The sequence below is a fragment of the Mobula birostris genome, chromosome 26 (assembly GCF_030028105.1).
Source record: "Mobula birostris isolate sMobBir1 chromosome 26, sMobBir1.hap1, whole genome shotgun sequence".
Taxonomy (NCBI): Eukaryota; Metazoa; Chordata; class Chondrichthyes; order Myliobatiformes; family Myliobatidae; genus Mobula; species Mobula birostris.
The window spans coordinates 24,546,291-24,571,961 of NC_092395.1; the positions used below are offsets into that span (position 1 = coordinate 24,546,291).

The 25,671-nt window shown below is 47.7% G+C and overlaps 2 protein-coding genes across 2 annotated transcripts in view; both read right to left on the reverse strand.

The window, feature by feature from the left end:
* LOC140188175 (beta-1,4-galactosyltransferase 2-like) overlaps positions 1-7,814 on the reverse strand; it is a 58,059-nt gene extending 50,245 nt beyond the window's left edge. Inside the window, exon 1 of the mRNA XM_072244182.1 lies at positions 7,412-7,814. Within this exon, the coding sequence (XP_072100283.1) occupies positions 7,412-7,535 (124 nt within the window). The 5' untranslated portion in view covers positions 7,536-7,814. The remainder of the gene's footprint in view (positions 1-7,411) is intronic.
* Positions 7,815-15,321: 7,507 nt separating this feature from the next.
* Positions 15,322-24,718, reverse strand: LOC140188323 (gamma-interferon-inducible lysosomal thiol reductase-like). The gene is made up of 4 exons (XM_072244456.1): positions 24,595-24,718; positions 21,329-21,481; positions 19,483-19,551; positions 15,322-15,450 (listed from the first exon to the last, which is right to left on the reverse strand). Exons 1-4 carry the CDS (start codon positions 24,682-24,684, stop codon positions 15,388-15,390), a joined length of 375 nt encoding a protein of 124 aa, XP_072100557.1. The 5' UTR covers positions 24,685-24,718; the 3' UTR covers positions 15,322-15,387.
* Between the last annotated feature and the right edge of the window lie 953 nt (positions 24,719-25,671).

Sequence of the window (25,671 nt, forward strand, 5' to 3'; positions counted from 1 at the left end):
TCTTGTAATAAATACTGAATTAGTCCCACTGACAAACCCAGGGAAATACACCACAAGTCATCCCGATCTGATAAGCACCCGTGCGCTGCTTTTTAAACTTCGGCCAGTTTTATGTTGCACCGCCCCCCCCCCTCCAAAAACCCATCAGCTCCATGTCAGCCAATGTTAAACTCGAGTGGCACTGTGGTGCAGGTGGTCAAGCTTCTGCCTCACAACTCCAGCGACCCGGTTTGTCCTCTGGAACGCTGCGGAGCGGCATCACCGTCTGGTAACGGAAATTGCAAGGCCCTGCAACAGATTGTGAGGGCTGCTGAGGGAGCCACTGGGGTCTCTCTCACCCCCAGCCAGGGCAATAACCAGAAGTGCCGTGTCCACAGAGCCCTCGGCAGTGTCAAAGACTCCTCCTATCCGTCCCACAACCTCTTCAGCCTCCTGCCGTCAGCAAGATACCACAGTGCAGAACAAGAACTGTTTGGCTGGGTAACCACTTCTTCCTCTGGGATGTGAGACTTCTGAACACCCTGCTACCACACAGTACACTTGACTTGTGAAAGTGCCAGTAACAGTATTACCAACTATATATCGGATGTCAACTTGTTCATGTACAGAATTTTATTATCTGTCAATGTTACTGGGTTAATATTATTTTATGTGCTGGGCGTGTGAGCCGCAGGGTCCTGAAGGAGTGTGCTGAGCAGCCGTGTGGAGTTGTCCAGCACAATTTCAATCTGACTCTTAGCCTGGAAAGCATCCCGACTGTGCGGTCCCAGAACCCAAGAAGGGCCAACTGAAAGTCTTGAATGTCTACCGTCCAGTGGCCCTGACCTCATACATCATGAAGACCCTAGAGAAGCTGGTCCTGGCTCACCTCCAACCCCTGGTCAGACTAGCCCTCGATCCCTTGCAGTTTGCCGACCAGGAGCACACTGGAGTCAACGATGCTGTCATCTACCTGCTGAACAGAGCTTACTTCCTTTTGGATAAGCAGGGCACCTCTGTGAGGACCATGGTTTTTGATTTTTCAAGCGCCTTCAATACCATACAGCCCTCATTGCTGGGGGAGAAGCTCCATTCAATGCAGGTTGGCACTTCCATCGTTTCCTGGGAAACTGAAGTCTACCCGACTGGCAGATCACAGTTCGTACAGTTTCAGAGCTATGTGTCAGACATGGTTATAAACAGCACTAGGGCCCTACAGGGGACTGTATTGGCTCCCTTCCTGTTTACCCTGCATACCTTGGACTTTAGTTACAGCACTAAGTCATGACATCTGCAGAAATCTCTGATGACTCAGCAATAGTTGGACATATAAAGGGAGAACGGGATGATGAATACAGGGCCCTGGTGGAGGACTCTGTCAAATGGTGCAAGCTGAATCATCTGCAGCTCAACATCAGTAAGACAAAGGGCATGGTGGTGGACTTTAGGAAGACTAAGCCTACATCGCTCTGTTACTACTGATGGCGAGGACGTGGATGTGGTGAGGACCTACAAGTACCTGAAGGTGCACCTGGATGACCGACTTGTGTGAAGCACCAACACAGAGGTTGTGTACAAGAAGGGCCAGAGTCGCCTCTACTTCCTAAGGAGACTGAGGTCCTTTGGAGTATGCAGGCCTCTCCTTCACACGTCCTACCAGGCTGTTGTCACCAGTACAATCTTCTATGCAGTGGTGTGCGGAGGCAATGGCATCAACACAGGTGATTCCAACAGGCTCAATAAACTGATTAGAAAGGCTGGCTCTGTTATAGGAGTCACCCTGGAGGCTGTGGTAGAAAAAGGACCCTATGGAACATCCTGGCAATTCTGGACAATGTTTCTTACCTTCTGCGTGCCACCTTGGCTGAACAGAGGAGCACTTTTAGTAATAGACTAAGACAACTGCACTGCTCCAAAGAGCACTGTATGAGGTCATTCTCACCCCCTGCCATTAGGCTCTATAATAAATCAATCTATAGCTGGGCAAATGATGACCCGACCTGCCCCCACCCCCGTTAGACTGTTTGAGGTAACTTTTTTTTAAAACTCTTTCTTACTTCTCTTCTCATATTTGTATATCTGTGCATTTGTAATGCTACTGTGACAATGTAATTTCCTTTGGGATCAATAAAGTGTCTATCTCTCCATCTATAAATGTACAGTGTTTGTCTTGGTCCCACAGAAACGCCGTTTTGTTTAGACCATAAGATATAGAAGCAGAATTAGGCCATTTGGCTCATCAAGTCTGCTCCATCATTTTCATCATGGTTGATCCATTTCCCTCGCAGCCCCAATTTCCTGCATTCTTCCTGTATTCCTTCATTCCCTGACTTGACAAGAATCTATCCACCTCTGCCTTAAATATACACAATGACAGCCTCCACAGCTGCCCTTGGCAAAATATTACACAGATTCACCACTCTCTAGCAAAGGAAGTTCCTCCTCATCTCCCTTCTAAAAGGATGCCTCTCTATTCTGAGCCTGTGTCTTCTGGTCTTAGACTCTCCCACCATAGGAAACATCGTCTCCACATCCACTCTATCGAGACCTTTCACCATTTGATAGGTTTCAATGAGGTCACCCTTCATTCTTCTGAATGATAGTGAATACAGGCCCAGAGCCATCAAGCACTCTTCATATGACAGGCCATTCAATCCTGGAATCATTTTCATGAATTTCTTTTGAAACTTCTTCAGTTTCAGCACATCCATTTTAAGATAAGGGGCCTAAAACTGCTCCAAGTGAGGCCTCACCAATCCTTTATAAAGTCTCAACATTACATCCTTGCTTTAATATTCTAGTCCTCTTGAAATGAATGCTAACATTGCATTTGCCTTCCTTACCATCGTCTTAGACTACGAATTAACTTCTCGGGAATCCAGCACAAGGACTCCCAAGTCACTTTGTGCCTCAGTTTTTTGTTTTTTCTCTTCAGTTAGAAAATTGTCAACCCTTTCATTTCTTCTAATAAAGTACATGACCATACACTTCCCAACACTATATTTCATCTGCCATTTCGTTGCCCATTCTCCTAATCTAAACCCTTCTGTAGCCTTTCTACTTCCTCAGAATTACCTGCCCCTCCACTTATTTCCATATTGGCTGCAAACTTTGCAAAAAAAACCATCGATTCCATCACCCAAATCATTGACATATAACAAAAAGAATCGGTCCCATCACAAACCCCTGTGGAACATCACTCCCTTTATTCCCTTTAAAGGGAAAGGCTCCCTTCATTCCCACTGTTTGCCTCCTGCCAGTCAGACACTGATTTATCCACGCTGGAATCTTTCCTGTAATACCACGGGCTCAAAGCTTGTTAAGTAGCCTCACGTGTGTCACCTTGTCAAAGGCCTTCTGAAAATCCAAGTACACAACATCAACCGATTCTCCTTTGTCTATTCTGCTTGTTATTTCTTCAAAGAATTCCAACAGATTTGTCAGGCGAGGTTTCCTCTTAAGGAAACTAAACTGACCACAACCTATTTTATCATGTGCCTCCAAGTACTCAGAGTCCTCATCCTCAGAAAGCGACTCGAACATCTTCCCAACCACTGAGGTCAGGCTAACTGGCCGTTAGTTTCCTTCCTTCTGCCTCTCTCCCTTCTTGAAGAGTGGAGTGACATTTGCAATTTTCCAGTCTTTTGGAACCATTCCAGAATCCAGTGATTCTTGAAAGACCATTACTAATGCCTCCATGATCTCTTCAGCCACCTCTTTCAGAACCCTGGGGTGAACATCACCTGGTCCAGGTGATTTATCCACCTTCGGACCTTTCAGTTCTCCAAGAACCTTCTCTCTAGTCATGGTAATATCACACACTTCACGTTGCCTGACACCTGGATCTGCCACCATACCGCTAGTGTCTTCCACAGTGAACACTGATGCAAAATATTTATTCAGTTCATCTGCCCTTTCATTGTCCCTCATTACTACCTCTCCAGCATCAGCTTTGGACTCCACTACCTTTGGAAAATGACTGTGACCATCAATCTTACCTAATCTATGCGCCTCACGGTCAGCCCCCTGAACTCCAGGGTAAACAGTCCCAGCTATCCCATCTCTCCTCACGACTCCACTCCACTTCCAGCAACAACACTGTGAATCTTTTCTGCACCCTGTCTAGTTTAACTGCATCCTTCCTATAATACATCGACCCGGTCTCCACACAATATTCAGGTGCATTCCTGTTACGCCTTGTAAACTGACACGCCTGTACGCGACGTTCTATCTGATAATTATGACAAGCCTGCCATACATCTTCTTCTCTATCTTGTACACATGTATTACCATATCCAGGGGACTTCTACCCTGAGGTGTCTCTGTTCTATAATACTCCCAAGGGCTCAGTCATGTGCCTTCATTTGTCTTGCTTCCTGATCTGTTACTTAACTTCCCAAAATACATCACTTCACACTCGTCCAAGTTAAATGTCATCTACTATTCATGACCATCTTTCCAAGTCAGTCTAGATATCTTGTACCCTTAGGCAAGCTTCTACATCGTCTACATCATGCCACCGATATTTTCATCCAAATCATTAATAAAGAACAAGGGCCCCTGCACAATCCCTGCAGCACAGCATTGGTCATAGGCCTTCAATCTAAAAACTCATTCTTCCATTACCACCTTCCAGCTCCTTCTGTCAAGCTAATTTTGGTTTCCATTGGTTACCTTACACTGGATCTCATCTAACCTCGCTCTGCAGACTGGTCTACTATATGGAACCTTGTCAAAAGCCATGTAAAGAGCACCTGCTGCTCTGCCCCACATTAACCCTGTTGCAGAGCTGATGGGACATGCGGAGTACAAGTACCAGGAAAAACTAGTTTGGCAATAAGATTGCTCGGTGAATCAGCATAGATTTGCGTTGTACTCTCCCATTCTTTAATGTTGGTGAAGCATTAAGTATTTACCAGAACACCAGGATAATTTACTCCACAAGACACAAGATCAGAATCGGGCCCATTCAGCCCAACGAATCTGCTCCACCATTCCAATGTGGCTGATTTAGTATCCCATTCTCCTGCCTTCTCCCTGTAACCTTTGACACTCTTGGCAATCATAAACCTCTGCTTTAAATATACACACAATGACTGTGGCAACGAGTTCCACAGATTCACCACCCGATAGCCAAAGGAATTCCACCTCATACCCATGTTCTAAAAGGATATCTTTCTATTCCGAGGCTGTGCTCTCTGGTCCTAGACTCCCCAGTATAGGAAACATCCTCTCCACATCCACTCTATATTTTCAATATTTGATGGATTTCAATCAGATTTCTTCTAAACTCCAGCAACTACAGACCCAGACCCTTCAAACTCCAATCAACACAAAGACAAGGTTCCTAAAAAGCCCCTCAACTGTGCAGCACATTGGAATCTATGGCCAAGACTCTGGTCGTGGACCATACCACCCTCAAAACCAGAAGATAGCTGTCAGTGCAAACTGGGAAAAATGCCTGTTATCTTGCTCATGTACAGGGAATAAATGTGTCATTTTAAACACATACTTTCCAGCTCTTGCTTTGAGAGTTCCTTTGAAGAGTCAATGTCAGAATTGACATTTCCCCCAGTCTGAGCTCTGCTGTCTGTGAACTGGAAGAGGTGGAGAACAGAATGCAATTACAAGGTTTGCATAGGCGCCCTCCACAGGGATGATTGCGATCTATAAATAGTAAAGGCAGCTGCATACAAATGCAAGCTTTTTAATAAAGGAGCTTGATAATGATGTAAAAAGGTTCAAATTCACCAAAAAGAAACCAAAAACAAAAATGCTGTAACAGTCAGCAGCCCAGGCAGCCTGCCCAGAAAGAGAAAAGGACTTCACATTTCTCCTTCCCAAAGTTGACGAAGGGTCTCAGACCTCAAATTTCGACTCTGTTCTCCTTCCACAGACGCTGCCTGACCAACTGGGTGCTCCCAGCATCCCGATTGTTTCAGATTTCCGGCATCCACAGTTCTTTCTTGATTCTCACCAACAGTGTACCGTATACAAATATAGAAATAGTTACAGGAGTAAACCACTTGAGCGCTTAACACTGGAGCCATGTCAGTTGTGATTATGCATGTGATTGCAACCTGAGTTCCTGCCAACCCCTCCGTAACCCTCCCCACTATTCTTGTTTCTCAATATCCTATGGCATGAGGAAGCACAATAAAGGACACCATTCCGACACAGTCTATATATTAGCTCCTAGTGCAACTATTTATTCAGTCCCATTCCCTTGGTGTCCCTCCATAAATTCTCTGACAAGTACTTACCCACTTCCCTTCTGAAGGGCCTTACTAATCATGTTTTACCAACCCAGTGGCTAATAAGTTCTACATCAGAAGTGAATATACAAGTTAAAAAAAATCACACATGCATTGTCGTTCAATTTCTGATGGCTCAGGAAAAGAACTATTAAGACCTTCATACAAGATTCCTAGGAGTACAGCTTTGCCAAATAGTGGACCCACCCTGAATCCCATCTCCCAATTCAATTCCAAGACCTCTTCCAAATTTTCACCCTCCCATTTTGGTCTGCAACCATTAATTATTATGCTCTTTTCTTCTCAAGGCACCTCACACTTCTTGAGTGCACAGTTCTATGGTGATCCTTCTGGCCCCCATTTTGACTCCAGATGTAAGCCACGGAGACCCAGTCAAACAGATAGACATACAAGCATGTATATAGACCAATATTATAGTAATTGGGAGGAGAAAGAATGACTCACTACAAAAAGAATGCTTTCCATATCAACTCTCAGACTTGAGAGTGCAGATGGTGCCACCTTCAATCCACAAAGCATTAAAGTTTAGAATTACATTTAAGACTTGACCGTGCACCTGCCAGCAATCCGATTCGGGAGGTCAAGATGAAAGATCAAGATGCAATGATTAAACTGCATTGTTTGGCAAATCATTTTCCAGTTTGTTTTTCAAAAAGCCGATGAAAAATATATATTAAAATGATCCTCAGTTTCTACAGGCATGCTATTCCTTTAACCAAATCTGTTCATGAAATAATCCGAATTCTGCCGTTTTCTTTGGGGAAGAAAACAGCGGAGGGGTCATCGGGGTATGTGACCCAACACTATGTCCCATCCTGACTCTACTTCCTTCCTTCCTTCCTTCCATCCATCCTCCCTCCCTCCCTCTCTCCCTCCTTCCCTCCCACATCCCTCTTGTGGTTTCTCTCGCTTACTGTGCTGCCCTTATTTTATTCCCCTTTTTGACTCTTGTCACGCCCCTATTTCTTGCTCTCTTACTCATTTTCTTGTTCTTGCTCCTCGGCCCTTTCCTGTTCACTTCTCCCCTCCGCACTTTGCCCATTCCCCTGCCTCCGGCTCCAGTTCTCCTTTCCCCTCTCTCCCAACAACCAGGGTCCCCATTCCCCCCGACCGCGCTCGTTGCCGCTCCCAGCGCCCTCCCCACTTTACTGACCCACCTACGACCCGCTCTGTTGTCGCCGACTGCTTCCACTGGCCCAGGCCGCCGCCGGCGCGGTTGTAGAGCAGCAGCCCGCTGAGCACACAGGAGAAGGTGAGCGCCACGAACAGCTTGCCCTTCATCCCGGCCCGGGGAGTCCGACCGCCGCCGAGCGCTTCCCGGTTCCGTGTCTTCGAGCCGTCCCCGGCTCCGCTTCGCCTTCTCGCCTCTCGCCTCTCGCTATCGCTGAGTCCGGGGCGGAGTTTCCGATCGGCCCGCCTCCCGCTCCTCGCCGGCTTAATCTCCGCCAGACTAACTCCTTCCACCAGTTCCCCGGCTCCCAACTCTCCCGATGAGGGCCCAAGGTCCGGGCCCGCAACGCTCACTCTTTATTCTTCTCCACAGATGTTGTCCTGTTGAGTTCCACCGGCATTTTGTATGTGTTTCCTTAACACTTCCACAAGGGTCAGGCTTCTCTCCCTCGTCCCCACCCCTCCTCCAACCCCTCCCTCCCCCCTCCTCCTACCCCTCCCTCCCCCCCACCCACCCCTCCTCCTACCCCTCCCTCCCCCCACCCCTCCTACCCCTCCCTCCCCCCACCCCTCCTACCCCTCCCTCCCCCCTCCTCCCCCACCCCTCCTCCTACCCCTCCCTCCCTCCCTCCCCCCACCCACCCCTCCGCCTACCCCTCCGCCTACCCCTCCCTCCCCCCACCCCTCCCTCCCCCCTCCTCCTACCCCTCCCTCCCCCCCACCCACCCCTCCTCCTACCCCTCCCTCCCCCCACCCCTCCTACCCCTCCCTCCCCCCACCCCTCCTACCCCTCCCTCCCCCCTCCTCCCCCACCCCTCCTCCTACCCCTCCCTCCCTCCCTCCCCCCACCCACCCCTCCGCCTACCCCTCCGCCTACCCCTCCCTCCCCCCACCCCTCCTCCTACCCCTCCCTCCCCCCACCCCTCCTCCTACCCCTCCCTCCCCCACCCCTCCTCCTACCCCTCCCTCCCCCCTCCTCCTACCCCTCCCTCCCCCCACCCACCCCTCCTCCTACCCCTCCCTCCCCCCACCCCTCCTACCCCTCCCTCCCCCCTCCTCCCCCACCCCTCCTCCTACCCCTCCCTCCCTCCCCCCACCCACCCCTCCTCCTACCCCTCCCTCCCCCCACCCCTCCTCCTACCCCTCCCTCCCTCCCCCCACCCACCCCTCCGCCTACCCCTCCCTCCCCCCACCCCTCCTCCTACCCCTCCCTCCCCCCACCCCTCCTCCTACCCCTCCCTCCCCCCCACCCACCCCTCCTCCAACCCCTCCCTCCCCCCTCCTCCTACCCCTCCCTCCCCCCACCCACCCCTCCTCCTACCCCTCCCTCCCCCCACCCCTCCTACCCCTCCCTCCCCCCTCCTCCCCCACCCCTCCTCCTACCCCTCCCTCCCTCCCCCCACCCACCCCTCCTCCTACCCCTCCCTCCCCCACCCCTCCTCCTACACCTCCCTCCCCCCCACCCACCCCTCCGCCTACCCCTCCCTCCCCCACCCCTCCTCCTACCCCTCCCTCCCTCCCCCCACCCACCCCTCCTCCTACCCCTCCCTCCCCCCACCTCTCCTCCTACCCCTCCCTCCCCCCACCCCTCCTCCTACCCCTCCCTCCCCCCCACCCACCCCTCCGCCTACCCCTCCCTCCCCCACCCCTCCTCCTACCCCTCCCTCCCTCCCCCCACCCACCCCTCCTCCTACCCCTCCCTCCCCCCACCTCTCCTCCTACCCCTCCCTCCCCCCACCCCTCCTCCTACCCCTCCCTCCCTCCCTCTTCCCACCCACCCCTCCGCCTACCCCTCCCTCCCCCCACCCCTCCTCCTACCCCTCCCTCCCCCCACCCCTCCTCCTACCCCTCCCTCCCCCACCCCTCCTCCTACCCCTCCCTCCCTCCCACCCACCCCTCCTCCTACCCCTCCCTCCCCCCCACCCCTCCTCCTCACCCCTCCTCCTACCCCTCCCCTCCTCCTACCCCTCCCTCCCCCACCCCTCCTCCTACCCACCCCTCCTCCTACCCCTCCCCCCCACCCCTCCTCCTACCCCTCCCTCCCCCCACCCACCCCTCCTCCTACCCCTCCCTCCCCCCACCCCTCCTACCCCTCCCTCCCCCCTCCTCCCCCACCCCTCCTCCTACCCCTCCCTCCCTCCCCCCACCCACCCCTCCTCCTACCCCTCCCTCCCCCACCCCTCCTCCTACACCTCCCTCCCCCCCACCCACCCCTCCGCCTACCCCTCCCTCCCCCACCCCTCCTCCTACCCCTCCCTCCCTCCCCCCACCCACCCCTCCTCCTACCCCTCCCTCCCCCCACCTCTCCTCCTACCCCTCCCTCCCCCCACCCCTCCTCCTACCCCTCCCTCCCCCCCACCCACCCCTCCGCCTACCCCTCCCTCCCCCACCCCTCCTCCTACCCCTCCCTCCCTCCCCCCACCCACCCCTCCTCCTACCCCTCCCTCCCCCCACCTCTCCTCCTACCCCTCCCTCCCCCCACCCCTCCTCCTACCCCTCCCTCTTCCCACCCACCCCTCCGCCTACCCCTCCCTCCCCCCACCCCTCCTCCTACCCCTCCCTCCCCCCACCCCTCCTCCTACCCCTCCCTCCCCCACCCCTCCTCCTACCCCTCCCTCCCTCCCACCCACCCCTCCTCCTACCCCTCCCTCCCCCCCACCCCTCCTCCTCACCCCTCCTCCTACCCCTCCCCTCCTCCTACCCCTCCCTCCCCCACCCCTCCTCCTACCCACCCCTCCTCCTACCCCTCCCCCCCACCCCTCCTCCTACCCCTCCCCCCCCACACCTCCTCCTACCCCTCCCTCCCCCCCTCCTACCCCTCCCTCCCCCACCCACCCACCCCTCCTACCCCTCCCTCCCCCACCCACCCACCCCTCCTACCCCTCCCTCCCCACCCACCCCTCCTCCTACCCCTCCCTCCCCCACCCACCCACCCCTCCTCCTACCCCTCCCTCCCCCCTTGTCACCCTTCTGTCAACTTAAACCAGTCTGGTTGCTCTCCCCGACCTCATTACCAAGTCATTTTGCCCGCAGAACTGCCGCTCATTGTTTTTTTTTTCCGCACCATTCTCTGTAAACTCTAGAGACTGCTGTGGGTGAAAATCCCAGGAGATCAGCAGTTTCTGAGACACTCCTTTCCAGTCCTGATGAAGGGCCTAGTCCAAAAAATGTCAAATGTTTCATTCCTTCCCATGGATGCTGAGTCCCTCCAGCATTTTGTATTTGTTATTCAGCATTCTCTGTTTCATTTCAGAGTCTATAAGTGCTGAGTTTCACTCTCTCCTTGTAAGTGGAAGGCTTGGGTTAGCTTAGCAGATGTTCTCAAACTGGGGTCCATGCACCCCTTGGGTAATGGTAGGGGTCCCCTGACTTAAGAGGAGGGAAAACATTCCAATACATCAGTAATTTCCAAAGTTATACCAAAACAATGTAAATTGTAGATTTGTGAGACAGACTATACTTAGAAGATTCACTTTGTTCGACTGCTGTTTCTGATGTCATTCTGAAATGTTTGCTGATCTGTGCAGAAAAGGGAACCTAAAACAACCTCCTGTTTGGGTTGCAATGTCAGAAAAAAAATTCCTTATTGTGAGTGGTTTTATTCACCACAGGACATAAATAGAAAGAGATGTGTCATGAGGTGTAGAGAACAGGGTGGAGGCAGATTGCAATTGCAGAAGGCAGAACCTGTGAGGAGGAATTAACCTTTCATGTAAATACATAATTTGGAACCTGCCTCCACTTGTACACCTCCTGCAGGGTGGAAAATAGTTGGAGCAACCACCTATAATGCTGACACAATCCAAGTTGTTGCCGTATCTTGTGATGTTCACATTATCTCGAGAGTTTCCTTGTATCAACAATTCTTTATCTTTAGAAAGCATCACTTCCCATATAAGATGATGTTTTTCTGACACTACTGTGTCAAGCCTCTGCTAAATGCAGAATATTTCATGCTCCTTCTAGATTGATGGAAGTAAGGTTAATGAAAGCCAGGTATAATGGCTTAGTGTAATAGTGCATGCAGGTAATGCAAACATCTTCGTACTCTCTTACTCACACATACAGGGACTTATTATGTCAGCCTGTGTTTGCCTGTTGGATGAAACAGGGTGTTTCTCCATGGGCTACTTCTTGTATCTCAGTGACTAGCTCCAACTGAAGACGTGTATAGTCAGCAAACCTTTGACAGTTTGAAGAAAAGGGCGTCTGAAAATCAAGCCCTCAAGCCCTGGCCAAAAAAAATCTTGTGACCTACCAGGCAGCAGTGATCCCTCCCTTCCTCTAAGTCAAGGGTTCCCAATCTTTATTATGCCATGGGTACGTGGACCCCAGTATGGGAACCTCTGCTAAGTTAACCCAAGCCTTCCACTTATACGGAGAGAGTGGATAGGCTGGGTTTGCTATTCCTGGAGCAGAGGAGACTGATGGTAACCTGAATGAGGTGTACGCAGTATATGGGAGTTAGATAGTAAGAATATATTTTACCTATGACTAAGGCAAGAGGATATAGATTTAAGAGGAGAAGACTCTTTTCACAAAATGTGGTTGGAATCTGAAATGTGCTGGTGACAGCAGGTGCCTTCGCAACATTTAAGAAGCAACCAGTCAAGCACTGTGCCAAGGCATTGAAGGCAATGGACTTCACATGGTGTTGTAAGTGAGGAAACAGATTCGGTAGGTCTCAAAGGTGAGGACTCTGGACACAGTCTTGCTAGTAAAGGATTTTATTTACAGAAGGCAAACGCACACAATTTACAGTCGTCGGATCAGCAATAAAACACACGGACAATTAATAAAATCGCGTGGAAACAAAGTACACGCGCGCGCGCGCACACACACACACACACACACACACACACACACACACACACACATACAACCAAGAGAAAAGTCAATACGATACCTGACACCCTTGACTCTGTGCGGGCACCTCTCTTATGATATTAGGGACCATACCCACACCCCTAACCCTATTCAATGCACAACTCACCAATGGCAGGGTGGTCCCTCGAAGGTAGCAAAAAAGAGAGAGGGTCAAGCACATGTGGCTTCCTTTATAGTGAGCAGGGCCGGTGAGTCCAGCCCAGGAGATTCACAGGGAAGCCAATGGCTTGGTGCCAACAGGGTTAACCTGATTACAAAGGCCTATTGCCCGAGGTCAAGTACAAGGCTAATTAAAGGGGCCAATGGTTAGATGTGCATTGATGGGCGAGGAGGAGTCAAACCTTGATTGGCAGGTGGTATGTCTTTCGACCAGGTAGTGGGCAGTGCTGTCACGTGACAGTCACAACCCCTCTAATACGCATGGGTAAATGGGATTAGTATAGATGGTTGCAACAGTTGGCATAGAAGGGCCTGTTTCTGCATTGTACAACCCTATGACCCATGTATACAGCAGAAATCACAATGCCCCCAGAGAGGTACCACTCAATGATGCCTCTGCAAAATACCGCAAAGAAACAGATAGGCAGGCATGTTGTTCCTGAGATGCTTTACAGGTTATTCCTATAACTGCGATTCCATTGAAGCTCTGCAGAGAAGGAACTTAACATCACTTGTACTCGTTACCTTGGCTAAAATAAAACAACTGGTGGGAAGATTGTGCCCCACACCAGTGTTCTGTCCTGGCTGAGTTTACTGGGGTTGGAGAACCAGCTGCGTCACGGCCTGGTATGGGAACACCGGCGACTTTGAATGGAAAACTTTATAAAGTGTAGTGGATTCGGCCCAGTACATCACGGGTAAAGCCCTCCCAGCCACTGAGCACATCTACGTGAAACGCTGTCAGAGGAAAGCAGCTTCCATCATCAGAGATCCTCACCACCCGGTCATGCTCAATGCCAGAATCCTGTACATTGATTTCAGTTCAGCGTTCAATACCATCATCCCGCAGAGACTAGTGGAGAAGCTGTCGCTGCTTGGCCTTAACACTGCCATGTGTTGCTGGATTCTGGATTTCTTGACAGAGAGACCACAGTCAGTCTGTGTTGGCAGGAACATCTCTGACTCCATCACACTGAGCACTGGATCCCCACAAGGCTGTGTGCTTAGTCCATTGCTGTTTACACTGCTAACACATGACTGTGCAGCCAGATTTAAGGAGAACCTGATCATTAAATTTGCTGATGATACCACAGTGGTGGGGCTCATCAGCAAAAATGATGAAACAATGTACAGGGAGGAGGTCAAACACCTAGAGAGCTGGTGCAGTGAAAACAACTTGATGCTTAATGTCACCAAAACCAAGGAGATGATCGTCGATTTCAGACGGTCTCAGCCTGAGCGCACACCCCTCAGCATCAGCGACTCCACAGTGGAGAGAGTGGAAAACATCGTTCCTTGGGATGCAGATCTCAGACAATCTCACCTGGTCCAGGAACACCACTGTGATTGTGAAATGGCCCCAGCAGAGATTGCACTTTCGGAGGAAGCTTAAACAAGCATCACTCCCCACTAACATCTTAACTACGTTCTACAGAGGCGTGGTTGAGAGTGTGCTGACCTTTTGCATCACAACCTGGTACTCCAGCTGCAGTGCTGTCGACAAAAAAGCCTTGCAGAGGGTGGTTAGGGGAGCAGAGAAGGTTATTGGGGTCTCCCTACCTTCTGTCCAAGACCTCTTTCAGAGTCGATGCCTCCAGAAGACACGGTACATCATTAAAGTCCCCTCACACCCTCTCCATGAACTGTTTGTTCTTCTGCCATCAGGCAAACGTTACAGGAGCATCAAAACTAAAACCACAAGGCTACTAAACAGCTTCCTCCCACAGGCAGTCAGACTGCTAAATAGCTGCTCCACCTGACTCTGCCTTGGACAGTTTTAACTTGCACTGGACACTTATAACTGATTTTAACTGACATGTGGCTGTTGTGTTTTACTATTTATTGTTATGTTTATTATTTAGTGTTGCATTTGTTATGTTATGATTGCACTGCTCCTGGGAAACACTGTCTCATTCTGCCCTGCAGAGCTGATGTACAGTTAGAATGACAACAAAGTTTTTTGAATCTTTGAATCTTGAATCTTCTCGCTGCTGCCGTCATGTTCAAGAACAGTTACTACCCCTCAACCATCAGGCTCTTGAATGAAAGAGGATAATTACACTCATCTACTGAGATCTCACGACCAACGATCTCACTTTAAGGAGTCTTTATCTTGTTATTCCAGGCTCTCGTTATTTATTGCTATTTATTTGTATTTGCATAGTTTGTTGTCTTCTGTGTTCTACTTGCCCTTTCATTAATCCCGTTCGTAGTTACTATTCGAAAGATTTGCTGAGTAAGCCGGCAGCAAAAAGAATCTCAGGATTGTATGTGGTGGTGACGTGTATCTATCATAATAAATTTTACTTTTGCGCTTTGAAGAGTTGAGGCTTGTTCATAGGCATTTTGGCAGATGGTGTCTGGGGGGATGGCCAGATGACATTGCAATCTGGCAGGAAATTTCAGGGTAAAACTGGTTCCCGGTGGTGATGCTGCCAGTCTGCTGCCCAACTTCCATCGCATCACATCAATGGTAATGGGGAATAAGGCAGAGTGGTTCACAGCAGCCAACTGGGCAACGTCCAGGTTGAGGTCCAGGTCTGTTCCTTTACAATGCATCATCTCCCTCTCAGTGGTTATGGGATCATGGCCGAGGGACTGGGAAAGTCCAATCAAGTCTCTGCTGTCACAAATTCCAACCTCAGAAATCGTTTTATTCTTTATCCCGTATGTGCAAAAAATAACTGGCTATAGGAAAACACTTGTAAAATCCTATTTAATTTGGTTACAGAATAAAGAAGATATTAGAAAAAAAACAAAAATCGGACAATCTGAATCATAAAGATTCCTTCTGATTTAATAGTTTCCATCTTCAAAATCAGATACACAGAACATAGTATAACATCTGAAAAGAGTAACAAAATGGTGGAAGATAGAGCGAAGTTTATTAATTAAAGCTTCCCACTTGGCAGGACAGCTATGTTTCGAGCTTTGAGTGTTTGGTGTTGACACTTTGATCACAAACCATCGGTGGGGGACCCTGTTGAACACAGAACATGAGAGCAAAGCAATTAACAGAACTCACCAAAACACAATTTAGAAGTCTGTGTGCTGTCTTTCACAGCATTATTCCAATCAATCATGTTTCTTGGTCAAAGGAAATCCCAGTGCATTCAGAGGAGGTTTCAGAGCTCATTCCTCACCTGAATAGGCAATCTAGGGCACTGGAAAATATTATTTCAAAGAAAGTTTAAGTATAAAACCTCAACCAAAATCTTGATGTTTTCACTGACCTTTTGATGTTTTGGGCCCCATATCTCAGAAAGGATGTGTTGTCATTGGCGGGAGTCCAGAGGAGGTTCAGGAGGATGATTTTGAGAATGAAGGGGTTAATAAATGAGGAGCGTTTGGCAGCTTTGGGCCTGTACTCACTGGAATTTAGAAGAAAGCATGGGGATCTCATTGATATCTATCGAATATTGAAAGGACTAGATGGGGTGGATGTGGAAAGGGTGTTTTCGATGGTGGGGGTACCCAGTCTCAAAATTGAGGGGTGATCTCTTAGAACAGAGGTAAGGAGAAATTTTTTTAGCCGGAGCGTAGTAAATCTGTGGAATGCTCTGCCACAGACTGCGGTGGAGGCCAAGTCCATAGGTATATTTAAGGTGGAAGTTGATAGTTTCCTGATCGGTCAGGGCATCAAAGGATATGGAGAGAAGGCAGGTGTATGAGGTTGAAAGGGATCCAGGATCGAACAATGGAATGACAGAGAAGACTGGATGGCCTAATTCTACACTGATGTCTTATGGACATATCTTTATCACCATAAAGAAAATTCAACAGTCGTAGCAAAACAAAAGGTAAGACACTTGTCGCTTGTTAGAGCTTTGGTTCCTCAGGAGAGACAGTAGCATTGCTTTTGGGCAATCACATGCAACAGAAAATCTGTAGATGCTGAAAACCCAAGCAGCACACACAAAATGTTGGAGGAACTCAGCAGGCCAGGCAGCATCTATTGGAAAGAGTACAGTCGACCAGGACTGGGGAAAAAAGATGAGGAGTCAGAGCAAGGAATTTGGGGGAGGAGAGGAAGATCCACAAAATAATAGGAAAAACGGGGCGGGGGAAGAAAAGAGCTGGGAGGATGATTGCTGAAAGGGATACAGGGCAGGAGAAGGGGGAATCTGATAGGAGAGGACAGAAGGCCATGTAAGAAAGAAAAGGGTGAGGAGCACCAGAGGGAGGTGATGGGCAGGTAAGGAGATAAGGTGAGAGAGGGAAATGAGAATGGTGAAGGAGAGGGGGCAGGGGTGTTACCGGAAGTTTCAGTAGTTAATGTTCATGCCATCAGGTTGGACACTACCCAGACGGAGTATAAGGTGTGGCTCCTTAAACCTGAGTGTGGGCTCATCGCAATAGTAGAGGAGGCTGTGGACTGACATGTCAGAATGGATTGGGAAGTGGAATTAGAATGGGTGGCCACTGGGAGATTCTACTTTTTCTGGCGGATGGAGTGTAAGTGCTCAGCAAAGTGGTCTCCCAATCTGTGTTGGGTCTCACCGATATACAGGAAGCCACGCTGGGAGCAGCGGATACAGCAGATGACCCCAACAGACTCACAGGTGAAGTGTTGCCTCACCTGGAATGACTGTTTGGAGCCCTGAATGGTGGTGAGGGAGGAGGTGTAGGGGCAGGTGTAGCAATTGTTCCGCTTACAAGGATGAGTGCCAGGAGGGAGATCAGTTGGAAGGACAAATGGACAAGGGAATTGCAGGGGGAGTGATCCCTGTGGAAAGCAGAAAGTGGGGAGGAGGGCCCCTTCTTTGAAATGAAGGACATCTCTTTAGTTCTGGAATGAAAAGCCTCATCCTGAGACCAGATGTGATGGAGACAGAGGAATTGAGAGAAAGGGGTTGGCATCTACAGGATGGGAAGAGGTTTAGTTCGGGTAGCTGTGAAAATTAGTGGGTTTCTAATAGACATCAGTAGATAAGTTGTCTCCACAGACATTGAGATCAAGAAAGGGGAGAAAGGTGTAAATTTGAAGGCAGGGTGGAAGATGGAGGCAAAGTTGATGAAGTTGACGAGCTCTGCATGGGTACAGGAAGCAGCACCAATGCAGTCGTCGATGCAGCGTAGGAAAGTAGGGAGTGATACCAGTGTAGGCTTGGAACATAGACTGTTCCACATAGCCGACAAACAGGCAGGTATAACTGGAACCCGTGTGAGTGCCCCTGGCTACACCTTTTGTTTGAAGGAAGTGGGACGAGTCAAAGGAGAAATTATTAAGGGTGAGGACAAGTTCCGCCAGACGGAGGAGAGTGGTGATGGAGAAGAACTGGTTGGGTCTGGTGTCCAGAAAGAAATGGAGAGCTTTGAGGCCTTCTTGGTGGTGGATGGAGGTATATAGGGACTGGATATCCATAGTGAAGATAAGATGATCGGGAGCCAGGGAACTTAAAATCATTGAAAAGATCAAGAGTGTGTGAAGTGAATGGATGTAGGTAGGGAAGGACTGAACCGGGGGAATAAAACTGAGTCGAGGTATGCAGATATAAGTTCAGTGGGGCAGGAACAAGCAGAAACAATGGGTCTACCTAGACAAGCAGGTTTGTGGTTCTTTTGGGCATCAGGTCGTGATGAGAAAGTTGTTGAGTCCATTGCAGAGAAGGAAACCTCATTCCAGAGGAACTTTTCCCAGTGAAGTAGATCATGTCCAGTTATAGTTTTATTCCCAAGTCTTAAACCATCTGAGTATTTAAAGTAATTGTCATTTTGTTCTTGATTCTACCTACCAATGTGTTTTATATGAAATGTAATCCACTTTATGTACAACTGAAGAATAGCAATTTTAGTCCCTAATTGTCTACGTTTGAGCCAGGGGAATACAACCTGTAATTTAAAAAGCTATAAATAATGAAAAATTGAAGTACAAAATAAAGAAGTGGTTTAAAAGATCATAGATCTGTTTTGAAAGATCATCAGATGTTTTCTCCCTCGACATCTAATGTCTGATTTGCCAAGCAATTCCATAAGACCATAAGATAAAACAACTGAATTAGGGCATTTGTCCCATCAAGTTTTCTCCATCATTCAATCATGGCTGAAAGTCATTCTCTCACTTTCTCCTCATTACCCCAAACTGCCTTACCAATCAAAACCTATCAATCTCTGCCTTAAATGCACCCAATGACTTGGCCTCCGCAGCCCCCTTTGGCAACAAGTTCCACAGATTCACCACCCTCTGGCTGAAGAGATCCCTTCTTCTCTCAGTTTAAAAGCATGTCCTTTTATCCTTCAGATCCTTGCCTCTCCTACTATAGTCATAGTCATAGACATACTTTATTGATCCCGAGGGAAATTGGTTTTCATTACAGTTGCACCAACCAAGAATAGAGTATAAATAAAGCAATATAAAACCATAAATAATTAAATAGTAATATGTAAATGCCAGGAAATAAGTCCAGGACCAGCCTATTGGCTCAGGGTGTCTGACCCTCCAAGGGAGGGGTTATAAAGTTTGCTGGCCACAGGCAGGAATGACTTCCTATGACGCTCAGTGTTGCACCTCAGTAGGATGAGTCTCTGGCTGAATGTACTCCTGTGCCCAACCAGTACATTATGTAGTGGATGGGAGACATTGTCCAAGATGGTATGCAACTTGGACAGCATCCTCTTTTCAGACACCACTGTCAGAGAGGGAACATGCTCTCTGCGTATGCTCTACCCAGGCCTTTTAGAATCTGGTAGGTTTCAATGAGTTCACCCCTTATCCATCAAAGACATGTGACAGGCAGGGAGACGTCAGATACATCTCATACATTGCCCTTCATTCCTGTGATCATTCTTGCGAAGCTCCTCTGGATCCTCTCCAGGACCAGTTCATCTTTCCTTAGACATGGGGCCCAAACTTAGCTGACCCTAACTGCTGGAAAACCACACCCACCATGTTTGTGGGATTTTCTCTGCAGATGTTCACTGGATTGTGTGTTTGTAGACTGGTTCATAACTAATAATTATTTAATTGTTTTATTCAGTCCTAAATTCTGGATGAAATTTGACTTTTACTCACTGTGTAGGTCCTACAGACTAGGTCCAAGAGGTCAGTCTCCGCATGGTGCTGCATGTCCTCAGAGTGCTCCTGAGTAAAGAGACTTCAGTCACCCATTTCACACAAGCCACTTTACTCAGATGATTAAAAAAAAGACAGAAAATACCAAATGAATGCTTGAGGGAAATTCCTCTTTGACAAGATTAGGCAGTAGATTTCCCCCCAAGGGACTTTTCTGTCAGCTTTAAACATTATCAAATCTCCACCAAATGAGATGTTCCTCAATGTGTGGGATGACTGGGGCAGGAGTCTAGAAAACTAATTGTACACTCTGCTCAGTTGCAAATGAGAGTCCAGAGGGCCAGAGCAAATAATTCCTTAACGACTTCATTGTGAAAATTGTTTGTGTGCTTGGTCCCTTCCTGGCAAAGGACACTGCCCAAGAAAGTCAATAGGCTGGATGGGAGTTAAGGGCAACTTTGAGTTGTTCAGCCACTATACCAGGCCCCTCACCCTTCCACTAGCAAGAGGTGGCCCTCAACACTGACCAGGCCTCCTGTTGGCTCTACCAATGATTGAAAATCTGCCCTGTAACTGGCACAGCAGGCCTTGAACATAACAGCTTATTCCATCTTCAGATAGGGGATCAGTCAATTCTGTCACAACACTAATCCCACTTGAGTGGTGATTGTCATGACAACTTGTATTTACTTAGCACCTTTAACACAGCAAAAGGTTCTTTTTGTGATTGTCAAACAGAAGTGAATGTAAGCCACACTTGGAGATATTGGGACAGATGTACAATGGAAGTCGAAGGAGAAGGTTTTAAGGAGAAGGGTTTAGAGAGGTAACTGCAGAGTTTAGGGGATGGGTAACTGAAGATGCCAACAGCAGAATGACTTCATCCAGGGAACAAGAGAGAAGTAGGGAGGATAGACCTCTCTAGGGCAGGGATCCAGGGACCTCTTGGTTAATGGCATAAAAAAGGTTGGGAACCCTACTCTAGGGGTTGTCAGGCTGAAGGAGACTACAAAAATGGGCAATGGAGGGGTTGGAAAATTTAGATGTCTTCTTGGGTGGGTCTGGTAGATTATGCGTGTTCAAGTAAGCTATGAATTAAACCCACCAGGAACAGTGACACTGTAAATTCATTTCATAGGAAACTAAATGGGTGGGGTGCAGGGGGATTAGGCTGATAGGATTTAGCCCAGCACAGACTTGATGGGCTGAATGGCCTGGGGAAAATATGACAATAAGACATTTTAAAAACAAGTCTTCACACGAAAATGTGCAACTATCGCTAGTTAAAATAAGGGCAGAAATCCATAATGTAATGTACTTGTGGGTGGTCAGAAAATGAGATAGGACCTGGTTACAACAGCATCTGGAAGAGAGCAGGGTCTTCAGGACAAGGACGTTCTACTTTTTACAGATCAGCAGCACCAGAGAATTTGCTTATTTTGTAATTCTTTGCTTTACATGGGTTCGTGACTTATTCATGTAATCATTAATGAACCCCACATACCTGTCAGGAAAACCTGTGGCTTTCCAATCCTTCACCTGGCCTGCTGCAGTTCGCTAAAGAGGTTAGGAGAGTGAGTGTTTCTTTAAAAGGTTGAAAGTGCCCCTTGTTTGACTCAAAATGCTGGATCGTGGAAACTAGACGAAACAAGCCTTTTAGCGTAAGTATCAGCAGTTGTGGGAATGTGGCACCTCAAATTACTTTGTAATCAGGGGAGGGGGAAAAATTTAAATCTTTTCCAAAATATTGCAAATTGTTACTTGTTCTGCCTAAATAATAAAGTATGGAATGTTTCTACTGGCCTTACACTGAGGGATTTATTACCAGCTTTTCAGAACTCCTCACCCCATTGATCAAGATCCAAGGGACGTAGTTGTGCGGTGGTTCCAGTTCACTGGTCCTCTGAGCATTCTGATACATCAGCCGACAGCCCAGGTCTTCGTCGACACAGTCACTGATGATCTCCCAGCTCATGGACGGCGCGTGCTCTTGTAGGCACTGGAAGAAAAATTATTCCTCAGAAGTAAGCGCATGTGGCTCACTGGGACATACAATATTCTGCTGCGGTGACGGCCTCTCGTTTAATCAGCTCACTCCTCCTGGCAAACACTTGGCCCGTTCCATGAATGATAAGCGTGGGATCAGCAACCAGAGGGTCTCCAGGGCCACAGACGTTGTCTCTGTGCTACTTGACACTTCGGCCAGTGTCGGACCACCCATGACTACCTTAAAGCAACAAATGTCTGCACCTTGTCCATCTGCATAAGACATAGGAGCAGAATTAGGCTATTTGGCCCATCGAGTCTGTTCCACCAATCTATCATGACTGCTTTATTATCCCTGTCAACCCCATTCTCCTGCCTTCAGCCCATTACCTTTGACGTCTTTACTGATTAAGAATTTTCCACTTGTTCATTTTGTGCTGTGTTGAATGATGTGGGTGCTCACAGTCTTCTCATGACCATGATTGTTCTTGGCATTTTTTTTGATGTAAGTAGTTTACCATTACCTTCTTCTGGGCAGTGTCTTTACAAAACGGGTGACCCCCCCCCCCAACCATTTTCAATACTCTTCAGAGATTGTCTCCTGCCGTCAGTGGTCACATAACCAGGACTTGTGATGTGCACCGGCTGCTCATACGACCATCCACCACCTGCTCCCAGGGCTTCACGTGTCCCTGATTGGGGGCTGAGCAGGTGCTGCACCTTGCCCAAGGGTGACCTGCAGGCTAGCAGAGAGAAGGAGTGCCTCACACCTCCTTTGGTAGAAATTTATCTTCACCCCACCACCCAACATGAATTTATCAGCCTTTGCTTTAAATATACCCAGTGATTTGGCCTCCATGGCTGTCTGTAGCAATGAATTCCACAGATTCACCGATCTCTGGCTAAAGACGTTCCTCCTCATCTCAGTCTCTTTTAAATCTCTCCCTTCTAATCTTGTATGTGTGCCTTGTAGTTTTGGACTCCCCAACCCTGGAGAAAGCACTATGGCTGCCAACTTTTATCCATACCCTCATGATTTTACAAACTTCTATGAGATCACCCCTCTTTCAGCTATGCTCCAACCTCTCCCTATATCTCAGGCCCTCTCGTCCAGGCAGCATCCTCGTAAATCTCTTTACACCCTCTCTAACTTGACAATCATCATCATCAGGTGCCATGCCCAGTTTGAGCTTTGACTGCCATGGCCCACACACTCCTGTTTCAGGTCAAGTGGATCAACTCATTGGTATTCATTTCCAGTTCTCTGGCTGCTGTCTCCATCATCATTTGTCTTTGCCTTCCTCTTGCTTTCTTCCCTTCAATCTTTCCCATAATTACTGTGCATTCTAACTCCTCTTTCCTAATCACATGTCCAATGAAGTTACGTTACCTTTTCATGATCTCATACATTATTTCTCTTTTTGTGTTTGCTCTGTTCATGACATCCTCGTTAGGTATTCGTTTCATCCATGATATTCTTTGCATCCTCCTCAAATACCATATCTCTGCTGCTTCAACTCGTTTCCTCATGTTACTAGATATTGTCCAACATTCTGAGCCATATAACATAACTGGATAAACGTAACATTTCAGTGCTCTGAGGCGGGTTGTCATGCCTAGTTTAGTGTTGGTCAGTATACTCTTCATTCTCATAAAGGTGTCTTTTGCCATCCCTATTCTTCTTTTGATGTCCATGTCACACCTGCCATCTGATGTTACCCAGCTTCCTAAGTAGCAAAAGTTCTGTACTTGTTTTATGTCTTCCCCGTTTATTCTCAGCCTGCAGATAGGATTCTCCTTCTTTTTGGATATCAACATACACTCTGTCTTTTTGCAATTGATAGATGGACCCATTTTTGCACTTTCTTCAACAACTATATCAATTAAGTTTTATAGTTCTTCCTCTGTACTTGCAATTAACACAGTGTCATCTGCATATCTGAAATTATTGATGTTTTCACCGCCAACTTTGATTCCCAAGATGTCTCTTATTTTTTGTAATATTGTTTCACTGTATACATTAAACAAATCAGGGGAGAAAACACACCCTTGTCTAACGCCTCTCTTGATTTTCATAAACTGACTCACTTCTCCATCTATTCTTACAGTGGCAGTTTGTTCCCAGTACAGATTTCTGATGAGGCGGAGGTCTTTCGAATCTAGATCTTGAGTTTTCTGTAATATGTCAAGTAACTTATTGTGCTTCACTTTATCAGGTGCTTTTGTGTAGTCGATAAAACAAACAAACAAATCTCTCCTATGATAGGGTGACCAAAACTGTACACAATTCTGCAGTTGCAGTCTCACCAATAACTTATATAACTGCAACATATGGAGCCTATTCCTAAATTTGATGCCCTGGCTGATGTAGGCCAGTGTCCTAAACACCTTCTTCACTACCCTGCCTGTCTTCATGGCTGCTTTCGGTGAACTGTGCACTTGTTCTCGCTGGTCTCTCTGATCCACGACACTCAACAGTGCCCAGCCATTCACTGTAAAAGTCCTACCCTAGTTTGAATGTCCAAAACGCATCACCTCACACACTTCCTAAACTGAAATCCATTTTTCGTTCCTCAGCCCATCTCCCCAATAGATCAAGATCTCTTTGCAATGCATTGTAACCCACTGCACTATCAACAAGAGCCTTTGATTTTGCATCACCAGCCAACTTGACAATAATGCCATGTACATTTGTCTCCAAATCATTTACATAAATAAAGATAACAGACATCCAAGTACTGACCCCCAATAGTTACAGACCTCCAATTGGGGAATTGACCTTCCACAATCACCTTCTTTACGCCAAGTCTGAATCCACCTTGCTAGCTCTCCCTGAATCCCATGTGACCTAACCTTCCAGATCAGTTTGCCGTGCAGGACCTTGTCAAAGTCCACTTAGACAAAATCCACTGCCCTACCTTCATATCTCCCATAGTTACCTCTTCAAAAAGCTCCAAAAGATTTATCAGACATGATCTCTTACACACAAATCCATACTGACCATTCCTGAGCAGGTCTTGACTACCCAAGTGATGGTAGGTTGTCCCTCAGAATTCCCTCCAGTAACTTCCTAACAACTTAACTTTACTCCAAGAGTGGCCTGACCTCTGGCTGAATTTTACTTACCTGCTGTGCTGCCATGAGCACTGTACGGGCAGACTCCATGCAGCAGATCACTGGCAGGTAAGACGACGTGTTCTTCAGGTGATAAATCATACAGCTCTGCCCAAGGAGAGAGACTTGGTGTGAAGGTTACAGAAAATAAGCAATGTTAACCCTCCACTGTGAAACCTCCCTTTAATTAAAATAAAATCAAAATATCTCAGAAACACCCAGTAGATCAGGCAGCACCTGCAGAGAAAGAAACTTTTCAGGCTGATGACATCTTTTCAGAATCTTGAGCCGCTGAACAGTCCTTACTTATTTTCAAAAATTTCGTTGATGAGAAAATCATCCAGTGCAATAAATCTGACCCTCAGACAATCCCTGAGGGAGTTCCATATTAATTATACTTTTTTTTACTGAAACAATGCAAAGTACAAACCCTCCCAAACATTTACATTACCAGTAAAGTACTAATTAGTACAGAGTTAGTGCTCCTACCTGTGTCCTTACAAATAACCATCTTGAGCAGATTCAGGATAACTCTCCAAACAAACTAAAAGTTAATGTTTTGTGCTGTCTTTTTCCCTTTAGTCTTGTATAATCTATGTATAATTGATGTTCTGAGTATTGTTTTCTGAATCTCTGGGCCTGTGATGCTGCTCCAAGTAAGTTTTTCCTAGTTCCTTTGACTCACCGTACTTGTGCAATCATAATAAAGTTAACTTGATTTGGAAACATTGGTCCCAAAAGTCTCTTACATAGAATCCATAAAGTAACAACTGAAAAACCTTCTCCAATCAAAACCAAGGATGTTATTGACTTACCAAACATTTTGTCCCAACACTTACAAAAGCAAGAAATGGACATTGAGTAATAGATGGACAATGTCGAGACTGAGGATTGGCCTCCGCAGCAAGGAGTTAGGATTTAAGATAGTCCTGGGGTGAATTTGGGAAGGGAAGTCATGGGCTGAGATAATGGAGTTGATGTATTCACATCTGACTCCTACTGAAACCACTTATTCTTAGTGATCGGAACCCATCTACAGAAATGATACCACTAGCCACATCCTATGGTCCTTGCAGTTTCTGACGCAGC

What these genes read in the sequence shown, in the direction of transcription:
- LOC140188323 (XM_072244456.1), bottom strand. Translation starts at nt 24,684, where the DNA reads ATGATTTATCACCTGAAGAACACGTCGTCTTACCTGCCAGTGATCTGC. An exon ending in TGCTCATGGCAGCACAGCAG is followed by an intron (nt 21,482 to 24,594) that starts GTAAGTAAAATT and finishes TTTTTCTTCCAG; the next exon opens with TGCCTACAAGAGCACGCGCC. An exon ending in TAGTCTGTAGGACCTACACA is followed by an intron (nt 15,451 to 19,482) that starts GTGAGTAAAAGT and finishes TGTGTTCAACAG; the next exon opens with GGTCCCCCACCGATGGTTTG.